The 14,715-nt window shown below is 49.0% G+C and overlaps 5 protein-coding genes across 5 annotated transcripts; 3 read left to right on the forward strand and 2 right to left on the reverse strand.

The window, feature by feature from the left end:
- Positions 1-2,270: 2,270 nt before the first annotated feature.
- J4E82_011547 (uncharacterized protein) lies at positions 2,271-3,344 on the forward strand (the record flags this gene model as incomplete). The annotated part of the gene is made up of 1 exon (XM_051737751.1): positions 2,271-3,344. One exon carries the CDS (start codon positions 2,271-2,273, stop codon positions 3,342-3,344), a length of 1,074 nt encoding a protein of 357 aa, XP_051582486.1.
- A 686-nt stretch (positions 3,345-4,030) lies between these two features.
- J4E82_011548 (uncharacterized protein) lies at positions 4,031-4,687 on the reverse strand (the record flags this gene model as incomplete). Its single annotated transcript, XM_051737752.1, has 1 exon — positions 4,031-4,687. The coding sequence occupies one exon, from the start codon at positions 4,685-4,687 to the stop codon at positions 4,031-4,033; it is 657 nt and encodes a 218-aa protein (XP_051582487.1).
- Positions 4,688-7,120: 2,433 nt separating this feature from the next.
- Positions 7,121-8,147, reverse strand: J4E82_011549 (uncharacterized protein; the record flags this gene model as incomplete). The annotated part of the gene is made up of 4 exons (XM_051737753.1): positions 7,121-7,446; positions 7,521-7,759; positions 7,813-7,849; positions 7,940-8,147. 4 exons carry the CDS (start codon positions 8,145-8,147, stop codon positions 7,121-7,123), a joined length of 810 nt encoding a protein of 269 aa, XP_051582488.1.
- Positions 8,148-9,916: 1,769 nt separating this feature from the next.
- Positions 9,917-11,367, forward strand: J4E82_011550 (uncharacterized protein; the record flags this gene model as incomplete). The annotated part of the gene is made up of 2 exons (XM_051737754.1): positions 9,917-10,624; positions 10,675-11,367. 2 exons carry the CDS (start codon positions 9,917-9,919, stop codon positions 11,365-11,367), a joined length of 1,401 nt encoding a protein of 466 aa, XP_051582489.1.
- Positions 11,368-12,075: 708 nt separating this feature from the next.
- Positions 12,076-13,853, forward strand: J4E82_011551 (uncharacterized protein; the record flags this gene model as incomplete). Its single annotated transcript, XM_051737755.1, has 2 exons — positions 12,076-12,543; positions 12,609-13,853. The coding sequence occupies 2 exons, from the start codon at positions 12,076-12,078 to the stop codon at positions 13,851-13,853; spliced, it is 1,713 nt and encodes a 570-aa protein (XP_051582490.1).
- Positions 13,854-14,715: the final 862 nt, after the last annotated feature.

Genomic DNA, 14,715 nt, shown 5'->3' on the forward strand with positions numbered 1-14,715 from the left:
TTTGGTTACAACGATAACTCTTTTCCACCTGATCATTCCATACGATACCTCACGGACTACCGCTTTAGTCTACCTCGCCTTAGTACGGACCGAGCCTAGAGAAGTATAGCCTAACCCCGTGTAACAAGGCCCTAGCCTACCAAATTTGAATTCTATACTATATACGCACACTTTATATACCGCAAGACGCGCGGCGTGCACGACTTGTAGGCAAGTTGCTAACATTAGTTATACTAGCACAATTGGGTCGCATGTTGAGTTTAGTGGTAGCAAAAGCCGACTACGAAAGTGATGACGGGGAGGGGAGGGGGCAAAGTCACATTTTCAGTGCCGGCGCTCTATCATCTTTATCTGTGGCGAAGCTACAAGCTGTTTCATCGCAAGGTAAAGAGCGCAATGAGCTTTCTTATGCCCAAGATTCTCAATTCGTGGTTGAATAAGCGTGTTTCATCAAGGTTCTGAAAGGCAAAGCCAATCAAGTGCCTTAGTTTATCTCTGTTGTATGCACATAATCTTCGCTAAAAGCAAAGAGGCCGAAGCCCTGATGGCCAATGATCGATCGCCACGTCGAGAGACTGAAGATCAGGCTCATGGATTGGGCAATGTCGCCATCGTAGTTACATAAATAGGCCACGAACGCAATGAACGCAATCTGTTATGCACTGCACCATGCCTTGTAGACGGCGCACGGTTTGATCATTCTCAGTTGTGTCTACCTAGGTAGTGTTCCATTACAGCGATTCGCAACGTAACAATATGGTTTCGCCAGAACGTAAGAAGGGTTCTAAATACTACGCCGTAGTTACTGGACGCCTTGATGAGCCTACAATCTTCTCTTCCTGGTACGTTCTATCTGAATTGCAGCAAATGGCATTAGAACTCAGTTTGAGCAGGGGACATGTACACCCACGTGTGACAGACTGCGAGAATCTATACAAAAGCTTTTGTTCCATTCAGAAAGCACGCGAGTACATGAAACAAAACGGCTGCGCAAGATTTGAGGAGATCATCGAAGATACAGCGCTGGATACTACTGCAACAAAACATAACAAAGCATATTATGCGGTTGCAAATGGTGCAAAACCTGGTATCTACTATGTCTGGGAGTAAGTCTTGCTTCCAGTATCTGATAAGACTCGATACGAATAACTGATATTTACAGTGGGCCTGGAGGAGCCCAGGAAAATGTTCATGGGTTTCACGGAGCTTGCCACAAGAAATTCAGAACAAAGGAACAGGCTGAAGCGTTCATCGAAGACTGGAAAGAGACATATGCAGAGGTTTGACGTAGAGCGCTGAAAGAAGGATTGGATGAGGGGCTCAGACCTCAGGACTTGAAACCCGACCCACGAAGGGTGTTGTTCGGAGCGTACCAGGATCCAGCGATCGAAAGTATATCCCAGAGATTCGATAGCGTGACGAGCGTGACATAGATCATGAGTATTAATCACCACTTCCCATCGGCCAGCGAGACTTACAGCGTTCTGCTGTCGTCCAACGTTATGCGTACCTGCTCCTAGAATGCATTTGAAAACTACCCACACGGGAATTGAGGGACATATATACATGGTCTATCCTTACGGAAAGAGTGGATGTACTGTGCCGGGGCATAGGGTATATCTAGGTACGCCCTAGTGCAAGATGAGGTCTGTGCTCAACTCAGACCTCGGACGTATAAGATGGCTTCAGCGCCAAGAAGTGGAGGGTATATATCACATCTGATTATCTTTGGCATACAAAATCTCCACACAGTAAGATTTGTCCTTACCAAACCCGTTACACGTGCTTGGTCGCCTCTCCTGAGTTGATTCCGTATCTCGTGGATACCATGTCTTAGTCCCAACTTACACCCGTACAATACATGTCACTTGCGCGGACTCATCTACTTTGGGCGTCACTTTTGCGTGCTTTTAGGTGCTTTTACCCATGTTGCTTGTCAACGGACTGGTTGAGTCTACTGGGAAGCCCAACGCTACCTAGGTATGACCTCGGGAAGCTTGCCGTAATGACGTCCGTGCACCACCTCGTCAGCACGTAACAGGCGACACATCCATTAATTTCTCCTGATGCCCATAAGAGACACCACTCTAGACACATGGTCAGAACATGCTAATGAGGCCGAAAGCGCCCCACTATTCAAAAACGACAATGAGTCTTCAGCTGGTACCGCGTCGGATCTTTCTTCTGAGTCACACCCCGATCTCGGAAACATAGAAGTAGAAAATACCTACTTTGACATCGAGCTTCTCCCACTCTGAATCCTCACCACCATGGCCTTTCCATCCGTTTTCAGCGAGGACCAGATTGTGTCGTTCCTCAAATACATTGGTCTTTCTTCGTTGCTCCAGCAGCAGAGGTTCTCAGGCAATGCCGCTCAGGATCTTCATTTCCTCCAACAGCTGCATATACATACCATCGCTGCCATTCCTTACGAGAACCTCTGGCTCCACTACAACCCTACTCACACGAACAACATCAAGCCGCAGGACACATTCAACAGCATCATCGCCAATAGGCGCGGGCGCGGCGGCTACTGTTTCCAGGTATCGATCTTCTTCAATCACATGCTACGTGGACTAGGCTTCCCGGCCTATCTCGCTCCCGTGAGAATCAGGCATCGTCTAGATGGTGTTCCACAGGGTGACTACAGCGGCTGGGTGCACCTCGTCAATCTTGTTAGCTTAGCGGACGGCACCAAATGGGCTCTCGACGTTGGTTTTGGCGGCGACGGTCCTACAGCACCCATGCAGCTCGTTCATGATTGCCCAAAGACAAATTTAGGAAGACAGGAGATTCGGCTCTGGCATGACTGGATTCCTGCACAGTTGCACCGGACGGATGGGACCAAGCTTTGGATTTACCAGTACCGCAATGGCCCTGAGCATGCGTGGAACTCGTTCTACGCGTTCTCTGAAGAAGAAGCCATAGAGGCGGATTTTCGCAATATTAATTGGTATACTGGCTCGCACCCAGAGAGCTTCCAGACGTTCACTTGTATCATTGTAAAGTTCTTGCGCCGCGTGAAGTCTGATGTTAGAGATAGTGACCAAGAGATCTACGGCAAACGCATGCTGGTCAACGGCGTTGTGAAAGAGAATTTGGGAGGGGGGACCACAGTTGTGGAAGACTGCATGACCGAGGAGCAGAGACTACATGCGCTAGAAAAGTGGTTTGGCATAATGTTAACAGAAGAAGAGAAGGCCGGTATCAGAGGCTGGGTAACTGAGCTCAGAGGCGACGGCAGCGAAGGTGTATTAGCAGGAATCAGGACGAGAAGCGAGAATTGGGAGGTCCGCAGAGGGAAGGATGGGTGGTGCAAGTGGAATGGACCGGTTGCTGAATAATACACAAAACTTCCCAAGTTCAGTTTGCGAATTTGTTGTTATCAGCGCGCGGGCATCAACCCAACAGGCTTCCGCAAAGATTCACTGTTGCGGTTTATGCTGGAAGAATATTGCGCGTGTCACATACAGAGTTGCTATCAGTCAGGCCAGTCCAATCTGACAACGAACTGATATCTGTGCACACGTATACCTTATCATCATAATCATCAAAGTGTTTCAAGAAAACGAAGTGCTAAAAGCTACACAATCTTTTATTTATCCTAGTATACCTGGTGTTCTAGCACGCAGAGAGTGATATCAATATAAATCTTAGCAAAGGCTTTCACGAAAAGGGTACCAATATGACCAAAACCTTTGCCTAGCTTCACAAAAACATATTCGTAAAGTAAAGAAGCCTCGAACTTTAATAGAATAGCTCTAAGTGTACTAAACCCAGGGCCAGAAATAGTCAAGTTCATGGATAGTGTAGTATGATGGAAATTCGTTTACGCCTTTATGTAGCTGCACTAAGCCATGTACAGGTATTTCACACAATGGTATTCAAGCGCTTTTTGGAAGGTCCAGAGATTATCTGCTAACAAAGGAGTGTAAACGCGCGTCTCATAGACCGCCGCCAAATGAGAGTGGGGGTTCCGCAATTGCCATGACTCCCATCACGGGGTATGGCCTAAAAACTTTCAAATTCTCTAGCTCTGCTTGAAGCCGTACTCAAAAAACTCCTGGCCCAAACGTTCCTGGCGGCCGCCGGCAGTGAAGTAGGTAAAAGAGCTGGATCTACCATGATCCTCCAGAGTTGCACCTGTGGAGGTGAACTCCTCAGCCCAAGTCAGGACAAACTGGATCTTCTCGTTTGTTCTTGCGACAACGGCGTTGAAAGTTGCTGTCACGATGCCATCGACGCTGTTGACAAAACTCTGGTCAATTTTGAACGGGCCCCAGGCAAATGAGCCGTCGCCTTTAACAAGATTGCCAGACACCTTCCCTTCTTTGCCTCCGTTGGTGGTGGTGTATCCATAGCTGATCTCCCAAAGCCAGGTGGTACCCGCTGCAAGGCCGTGTACAGCCTTCTTCAAGCCGACCTGAATCGTTCGCTTCTGGTATGGAGAGCCAATGAGGTAACGTTTGGCTAGATGGAAATCATTGGCGGCGTCGCGCTCAGTAATGGCGCGAGACACGCCGGCCTTGTCGGAGAGATCAATACCCACGTCGAGGGGAGCTGACGAAGAAATCTCTCGAACTGCAATTGCATCCACAGAGTTGGAGGTAGGAGCGCATAGACCACTGGGAATTGCGCTAATAGCAAGAAGGATTGACATCAATGTCTTGGTGTTGGCGAAGAGCATCTTGAATAGAGAAGAGGTTTTGATTGTAGGGTGATTGTCGAAGCGATTGACAGTTGAAGTGAGTTATGATGCTGGAATTGATATCGAATGACACAGGTGATTCTGCTTGCATTTTATATTCGCTGAGATGTCCGGATGGCTGCGGAATCAGTCTGAGTCCTCTCACCAGTAGATCGATGCTTACCCAAGGCTGTGAATGTTTGTGCACATTGTAAAGGTTGTTACCAACAAAATACGAGAAGCAAGGCCGTGCAGCCACAATACGAGGCCGGACCCCATGGCTGTTCCTTGGATATTGTGTTCAGCAAGTAACTAACATTGTCCTCTTGAGAGGGACCTAAGATCTTATGCATATATAAATAAGCTGTTTGGTAAGGGTATCACTTGCTGTTGCAGAAGTTTAAAATGCAACCTTCCGGTGTAATAACATCTACTCGCTTGATACTAGTCAAAACATCTTTTAGTATTTAACAATTAACCTTGTAACGGCCGTGCTAGCTTCTAGTAATATGTCTGAGTAAGATTCGCGCGATGCAATACTTATGGTTGTTCGTGCGTTTGCGTAACTGTGCGGTGTGGTTTTAACTATAATGCTAGCATGTGTGCGCATGCTGTTCTTATTACTTGAATCTAACTCTTGACATTCATCACGGGCGATCTCTTTTGTAATTTGTATGTAAACAGGGAGCAGAGACCGGACGGGGCTGACTCGGGAATCGCTCGCTTACTGAGATAAGCGTGCACGTTCCATCGCGTTCCTGGTCTCCTTCCCGCACCCAAACATCACAGCTCACCACTCCGAGCATGGCTTTACCAACACCATCGGCAATCACAGCAAGTTTAGCTTACCCTCTGCTACTTTCCAAACAATTCCTTGATTGACGCGAACATGCACGATTGTCTATTTGTCGATGTTATGACACGAGCTTATTCATATCGTTCGATGACCTGAAAAGCTCTGGGTAGGTTGACCGCATCATGCGGAACAGACATGCCACATTGTTGCCTCGTGAGGGTACGACCTACTGAGTATCTTAGCCCGAAATCCAGTTGTCATGCGGGACACTACCCTGCCCTTTTTGTTGTCACTGTCAAGTCGCTATGAACGCTGCGACGTGACTAGGCCCTGAATACGATTTATCAACGCTGGCACTGCACCATGCATCGCTCACTGACCTCATTAACTTTAGCTTCCATCGATCGCATATCACGATCGTTCTTAGTCGTTATTCGCCTCTATTAACAACATTCTCCTTCGTCTGAGATCCTGACTATAAGCTCAACTCGATGGGCTCGACAATCGATATCGGCAGCTTGACAGCCACGTACTCGACACTCGTTGTGCTACCTGATCCTTATAACCAGAGTCGGAGATCTCACAATGGTGTCGCTGTTCCACAGCGACTACAGCTACGTATGTGGAGATGACGGTGAACACACAGAGGCAAAAAGAGGCGGTTAAAGTAGAGGTACGTTGGCGCATGTCATATGTACGGCGGGATCTAATTTAGAGATTAGAACAGGAACCGGATGCGATGACCACCCTCTGGCACGGAAGCGATGCCATTCGACTTTACTCCGCGAAAACATATCTCGACCATCCTACAAGCCCCAGCCTACCAGATCCGAATTCTATACCACACATATCATACATGCCATTAGGCACGCGTCATACACGCCTTGGAGACAACTTGCCAATACCGGTTGTACTGCCAAACTTGGGTGGTGTGTCGGGTTTGGCGGTCGCTCAAGCCGAAGACGAAAGTGACGAGGAGAGGGACAAAGGCAAGGCAGAAAACGACAAACCAAAGTCAATCCATCGAAAAGGCGTTGATGGGCATGCATACCTATAGGACGACAATAACAGATGACTGGAGGCAGGAACTAGCAAGCGCAAGCAATGAGTTAACGAGGAAGGCTATCTGGAAGTACTCGTTTGTCGCCCCTCAGAAGATTAATTTCCCTCCTGCTTAGCCATAGTGTCGCGGCTCGCGGATCAGATGCGCCAGCTCGACGCACAGGCTTTCCAAGCAGTAGCTGAAAGAACGGCAGATGCCTATTCAATCAACAACACCCACAGTGACCGCGAATAATATGATTAGACTTCAAACAAACATTGGCCCAACACCTACCCAGACAAGGCTAATGACCGTCTATCAACGGCAGCTCTAAAGTTGTGGAGCCAATCATATCATGATAGTGCTTGTCTAAGGTTTGCTTTTGACTCCTTTCGTCAAGCCAGCCACTGCGATATCGCGATAGTATTACTTCAGTTCTGATACGTTATTGAGATGTACTTGCAATCCCCACAACTCCATTGATTGATGCTTGATGCGATAGTAACTGCTTTGTATACAACCACGTCCAGGTATTCGACAAGAGTATCTTCGACCCAAGCTGGTCATTGAGGCAGCCTCCAATATGTGGCTGCAGTCAGGCCCCCAATACAGCCACAGTCTTGGCTGCATAGCCGTATCCGACGAAGAAAGTGTTATCAGGAGTCGCAATCCTTCTTGTCACTTTTGGCGTCAGGAGAACCAGGGGATGCTGGTACAGACTGTTGACAAGAGAGTGCCACAGAGTGCAGCGACCCCGGTGGCGTTTTTCCAGACGGTTAGGCGCCAATTGGACTTCGGTAGTTCGGAGACTATAATTCGTGAGTCTTGCCTTAAGTACTCGGGGGCGTTCACATAGGCAGGTAGAATGCACAGCATTGTTAAAGAGCCGTGCCTTCGCGCGCATGAGGAAAAGCTTTTTATCTATCATTTGTCTACTTCGTCCTTTTTCCATCTCATTCAGGGTTGTTTCCATTTGTGACACTCATTCTACTCACTCTGCCTGGAGGTGTGCCTATGATGGAGGATTATACTACCTGTTATTGGCGGAACGGTACAGTGGCGGACGGTTTTGAGCCTTGTCACAACGACCAATATTCCATGTGTATGGATCGTCGTTACGATTCCAATGACATCTGTCAGTCCAACGGTCTTATCTGGAATCCATACCCAACACGTGATGAACCATGGGGCAGCTTCTGGCGTACGACTTGCACCGATCAAACTTGGACAAGCCCTTTGTGTATCAGCGTGTGTTCGACGACCACAGAGAGTTCGAATACCCTATACCCTTGCGACGACGATAAGAGTATTGCAGAAATCCAATCTTTGGTACAGCAAGGCGATGCGGTAGAGGTGTCCGAGAAATGGTGCTGTCACGACGCAGGGTGCGATTGTTCACGAGGCGGAGGTGTACCGTTATTGGCCTTGGATGTATCGACAGCATCTTTCGCCACAACGTCTTCGGCAGCGACATCTTCGACAATGATGTCTTCGGTAGCGACACCTTCGACAACCACACCGACAAGTAGTTCTCCCGCAGCAACCTTAGTTCCGCCAACGAACAACAACTCTAGTCTCGGAGTCCCTCTCGGTGTAGGGCTTGGTGTGGGTTTGATAGCCATAGGTGTTATACTAGGAGGATTGTGGTGGTTCATGAGGCGCAAGAAGCAGGTTTCTAAGGCAGGCACTTCTGAATCTGGCACCAAGCCGGAGTTACATGGAGAATCGATCAAAGGCCCAACATGGGACGTAAAAGCTGAAGAGTCTCATCAACATGCCCAGCTATTTGCCGGAAAAGCGGACGCGCCGCACGTCGAGATCGATGGTCGAGAGATACCCGTCGAAGCATCAGAGCATAGACTTGTGTGATGGAAGATTCTGATGGATGATGCGTCGTGTCTGGGATGTGGAGCAACACCAAAAGGACCTCATTGTAGTATGAATGAATCCGAGGCTGCCGTCTTCGTGGCTGGTGAAATCTGCCTCACGCGCGCCAATCTTCACAATTTACTGGTCATCCGTATCTAAGCGTCAGCAGGCTTCCAATCTTCTTAGCATGCCCAGTCTCGAGCCGGTTGCGATCAACGACTGCCGATGAAATAGTAGAGCCATTGTTCATCATAAGATGTATCTTATTCGGCAGGCGAGCGAGACCAGACAGTAACATGAACCCGAGATCTTGTTACGGTGCTAACTTCATGAAGGGATTGACCATGCTGTCGGTTACATTCTGACCTTAGTGTAATATAGGCTTTCACTTCGAAAGTCCTTTGTTATGTTGTCATACAGAGGATCTTTTCTAGAGAAAGCGACGGCCGCTTGCGTCGCGTCTTTGTCTACCTACCGAACAATGGGCAACTTCAGCACCAAAATGTTGATCTCGCTGCCAGTTTGGTATAGAAGGTCAGATCAAGATACTAACGGTCGCTCCATCGACGCAAAGAAGCCATAGACCACTGTAACTCTCCAACATAATGCCTCAATCTGGACCGCCATTAAAGGAACCGATCACGTACTTTAGATGGGACGCAAAAGAGTGGATCAGGCTTCATAGGACAGGATGGAGTATAGGTAGGTATATTATCTTCATACAGCCTCATGTGCTGATACGAGTAGGCGAAATGAACACGACAATCGATGCACTCTGGCTCTTGCATCCAGTCATTCGAAACTATTACATCGCTAGCCGAACTGCCGATCAACGTCGACAACCTGGACTGCCAGCGCCAAATCCGATACCAGCACGACCGTATACCCGAGCAGACCTAACTCATGTACAAAATCGTGGCCAACTACCCCAACCTGCAGGCACAGTCCTAGCCCCAATCCCAACTGCAGCTTCTGTTCCAGCTCCAGCTCCAGCTCCAGCTCCAGTTCCAGTTCCAGTTCGAGTTCCTGCTCCTGCTGCCGGCCCAGCCCCAGCGCCTCCTTTAGGAGGAGCAGCTCATGCGCCAGTTGCACAAGGGGTAGATGCGGGAACACAAGTAGCTCAGGCGAATACGACAAATTTCTTGTATCAACCTAATTTCCGTGCTGTGAATCAAGAATTGCCGCCGATGTTAAATATCAATGACGGTGAAGAAAAATCGGAAAAGGAAAGAGAAACAGCGAAGAGGCGCAGAATGCGTAGATTCGAAGACGCAGGGTTGTGCGACCCTGGAAGAGAGGGGCGAAATTTGGAATGGAGGTGCGCGAACATACTTGGCCAAGGTTTTACTGGGACTGTTACTCTCTGGGTTGGCGTTGACGAGTCGGGAACGATTGCAGAGGTAATTTGCTAATCGAAAAGCCAGTACTGAGCTAACGTGATTGTCAGAGGTTGGCAGTGAGAGACGTTGTCGTTGAATCACAGAAATGGATTGGGCCAGTTTTCTAGCGCGACAAGTTACCGATGGAGCTGGCCATCCAGATACGACTCGAAAGACGCAAAGCACATGAGCACCACGTGCATAGGTACCACGGCCATCGCATCGACGTAAAGAAACGACGCTTCCGTGTTTTCAACGAGGTTTGCGATATGGGTGATATCTGCCAGTCACTGGACTGGTATTCGCGTCAGTGGAGACGAAGACGTAATATGTTTCGATGGCAAAACTCTCATCCTGAGATCAGGAATATCTTGAGAGCACGTGGGGACATACCGGCATCTGGAATACTAGATGTTAACCAACAAGAACAAGACTTGAAAGCAGTAAATGACTGTGCTTGGTATGCTTTCGAAAAGAAGCGACTTCTGAAGGCGGGCAAGCCTGTACATGCTACCGTCCCTGGAGAACTGCCACTGCCAACCAACGTCCTTTCCTATGAGTGTGAGAACATGTCAGAGCTTGGTGACTGGCACGGCGATCCTCTCCCAGTAGATTTACCTGAAGTTATTCCAGAATGGTTTCTCTGGATAGTGTTTGACCAGCTTGTGGATGCCCTCGCCATGTTGGGTTCGGGGCGCATCAATGAAGAGGACGATGACGTCGACTGGAACGAGATCTTGCATCGTGATGGCCATCTTGGGAATGTATTCGTGAAACCAGCCGATGGCGCTGTAGGTAAAGAGATCAGCAAAGAAGACGGACATCGATACCGTCAGTTTGGCGCACACGAGGTAATGCTCTTGTCACATTCCATATGTCGTTAGGGCTAACGAAACGCTAGGCTCCTTCTATTGTCCTTGCAGACTTTGACCTCGCATTCTTCGACTTACAGTCAGGAAATGACGACTACGCCGACAATCCTACGCATTATATGATGCGAAACCACCTTCTCGACGCTAAGGATGCTGGGGGAAGATACGCTCCAGAGATGTTTTGGTGCTACGAAGGTCACTACCTAGACGAAAGACCTTCCGAAAAGATGACGGCCAGAACAGACGTCTGGCAAGTTGGACAGATGATGTGGAACCTGGTTATGAATTTACCCGGAAAAGATGGGTTTGTTCACGAGCCGTTCACCTACACGGTGTCTGATGAAGGCGAAGGAATTGAAAAGCTTTTGAACGACGGCTTCGAATACGACATCCAAAAACACAAAGACGACTTGTTCTCCGGCAAGACGCCTTTCGAGGCTTCTAATATGTATAGCAAGACGCTCAAAGACACAATCATCTGGTGCATGGACTACCGGCAACACAAGAGACCTAGCTTTGCGGATCTGAAACTTGTAACGAAGGAGTGGGCTGGGAAAGAACTTCCACCAGGCTCGAAAGCGAATGGCGATCTGATCATCTGCGTTTCAGAAGCGATGGAAGAGTTTGGGCTTGGACAGACATATGGGAGGAGCAAGAAGAGGAGGACATTGTTGGGATATAAGAGTGATGCATTGATTCTATGGAGGATTCTGACTATATAGGCAGTACGCTAGTGGGTACAGAAGGTACCAATAACAACATGAGATGGTTCTTTCCATCAGACATGAGGGGTACGTATGGCGGGAGGCCCCGCTTCGCCTCACCAACGATCCCCACCGTCGAATGCACCCTCGCGAGCCGTCGCGCAAACGACCTAGCAGGATTCCTGAACACCACACTATGCTTTCGAAGAAAACATCGTCGCATTGATGTCTGCAGACTATGGCATCCGCAGCTTGCGTTCTGTTCACTGCAACCCCTATCGCGATGTTTGCGAAGCATCCACACCCCTCGCCGAACACGGATCACAGTCCGCAATGCCAAGATGCAGAATTTTGCTTGACATGCAGGAAGTACGAACCTTTAGCGAATCAGCGAGAAACAGCGGCTGCATCTAGCTCAAACTTCTTCCTGGCTTTCTTTCGTGCCAAGTTTGGGGTTTGGACTATGATGGGCGGGACGGTACTCACCCTTGTTTAATCTAATCTGATGCCATCTTATCTGATGATCACCTACCACATTGATGCTGATGCCATGTCCGACATCACGCCGAAATCACCACACTGTCTCACGCAATAGGTCAGAGGCGCCGATGACATGATGGCGCATTTCAATGGGGCCGGTGTTGTTCTCGCGAAGCTTGTTGTACGGTACATAGGAGCGTTTCGCCCGGCTCTGTCAGCAAGTACGGTACTTCTCTCCCGGTAAACATGGCGCTATCGGACTTGCTTTCGTCTCAGGAATTGGCGAAGTTAAATGCGCTCTTCGAATGGAAATTTCTCATATTCGCAGCAATCCCACTTGCCATAGCCTACTACCTACGAAAGACCAAGGCCAAGACTTCCGATCTCGCGCAGTATTCTCATTTCCCACAACCTGAACCAGCAGACCCCATTCGAGGTCACTGGGCATGGGTCGAGAAGATCGCAGGAGAAGGCGATCCTCGACGCCAATTCGATGAGATGCTGTATGAACAGGCGGAAAAGCTCGGATTTCCTCCAGTTCTTTTTGTCGACTTTCGCCCGATCGAGAAGTTCCCCATACTATTTGTTCTGGACAACGATGTTGCTGAGCAAGTTACCAAACCGAATAAGGCTTTCAGAACTAGTATGCCCAAGCACCCTGCTATCCAGCAATTAGCTCCTCTTGTTGGTGCAAGATCTCTGGTCACCACTGATGTAAGTCAGCTTTCTTGAGCCTCTCTAGCAATTTCGGGTATCCAGGAACTGATCATTGACTACAGGGAGATGAATGGAATGCACTTTACAAGCGCATACGTCCTGGCTTTCAACCCAGTCATCTTCTTGGTCTAGTTGATGTCATCCTGGACAAATCCGAGACTTTTATCGAGCTCATGGAACAAAAGGCCGCATCCGGCGATGCGTTCACACTCGGCCCATATACGACAAATTTAGTCTTTGACATCATTGGTATTGTAACATTTGACATGGATCTCAACGCGCAGATTGATGAAAAGCAGTCCGAGGTCCTCCTAACCTACCGCGCCCTTTCCGAAGCGTTCAATAAACGCCCGTTCGGAGGGGTAGGTTGGCGCGATTACTTCTCTGCCAACGAACGCGAAATTCGATCAAAGGACAAGAAGCTTGACAGCATTCTCAAAGCCGAGATCAAGAGACAGCACAAAGCTTTATTGTCCAGCACCACCGATACGAAGATCAAGAACAAGAGTGTAGCGACTCTCAGCCTCCACGGTGTGGATAAGTTGACATCTCAAATCCTCCAGCAAACTAGCGATACATTGCGCGGCTTCCTCTTCGCCGGCCACGACACTACTTCCATCCTGCTCCAATGGGTTTTCTACGAGCTACATATACATCCGTCCGCTGCAAAGACTCTCAAGGAAGAGCTTGACTCTGTGTTCGGTCCAAACACCCACCCCTCTGCTGTCGTCAAGGCGTTACGGGGTTCGGAAGCTGGTGCTCTGCTGTATAAGTTGCCTTACACAGACGCCGTGATCAAGGAAACGCTACGCTTGCATCCACCTGGCACAACTGCACGCATGGCTCCATCCTCATCGAACACCATGCTCACTCTTCCCGACGGAAACACACTCTGCGTCGATGGGCTGTGCGTGACACCGCGCGCGTACATCATACAGCGTCATCCCAAGATCTTTGGCGACACCCGCGACGACTTCAAGCCCGAGCGATGGCTTGGTGAGGAAGGCAAGAAGATCCCTGAAAGCAGTTTCAGGCCGTACGAACGCGGGCCTCGGCGGTGCACCGGGTCTGAACTGGCCAACCTAGAGACGAAGATCATCATTGTTTGTGTAGCAAGGCACTTCGACTTTGTCAAGCAAGGACTTGGTAAGCTGGATCTGGATGAGAAGGGTGAAGTGCAGATTGACGAGAAGGCCAAGGCGAAGACAAAGGGGACGATGTTTTCGACACATCAGGTTACTGCAAAGCCGGTCGATGGTATGGAGGTCAAGGTGAGAATCAAGAGATCGGATGAGGTGATGGATTAAAGAGAAGGTCCATGTCGGACTCAGTGATTGGCGTTGGCATAGGTCTACTCTATAAGCTCATGCTGCGATCACGTACAGCAGAGAATAGTCAACAAGATAAGACATCTCAACGATACGCAGCAGCATTTTCCAGAATACGGCATGAATACAAATGCTTTCCACCAGTCTCAGTGCTGCCCGAAGTTTCGCATCTGCAAAGTGTGGATGTGAATAAAATCGTATGTATAGGTCCACCGACCTAGCTAAGATGGGACGGGACCCACATATACCCCAGGATTCGCCATCCTTGGCAGTCGTGTGACAGGCGCGGCGACATATTGCTTTTACAGTCGTCGCCTACCTCTGTGGGGAGTACCTGGGCAGACGGGCGAACAATCGGCGTGTGCATAAGAGCTCCAGGGTCAGATGGGTGGTTCGCGCTAACAACGCGGGAGGGCCGGGTCGTCGCCACACTGCCCAGCCCAGGTAGTTAGGTGCTTCTCAACGACTCTGATGGATGATCTTCTTCTCATCCCGGCTGCATTTTTCGATCACGCGCTGGACATCAACAAAAGCACTTTCTTGCTTGAAGTTTTCCACGTATTGACGATGCAGCAGCATGAGAAGACCCTTTTTTCTTTTGATGTCCGACGGCCCCATGCATCCGATGCAAACAGCATATACCACAACGGGATTAGGATCTTGAGATGCTTGTACGTGACTTTGCTCAGTATCCGCGAGTATTATGTGTGGAAAGGAGGTATAAAAGGTGTACAGACTCTCTAGTAAGTCAGTATCAGCCTTCTACTACTCTGCTTTAACCTTCTATCTCCAATTAACATTCCCGCATTCACCTGATAGCCGCCATGGACAACTTTCCTCG

This window comes from Alternaria postmessia, assembly GCF_024291825.1.
Source record: "Alternaria postmessia strain BMP 2775 chromosome Unknown scaffold_228, whole genome shotgun sequence".
NCBI classification, from domain to species: domain Eukaryota; kingdom Fungi; phylum Ascomycota; class Dothideomycetes; order Pleosporales; family Pleosporaceae; genus Alternaria; species Alternaria postmessia.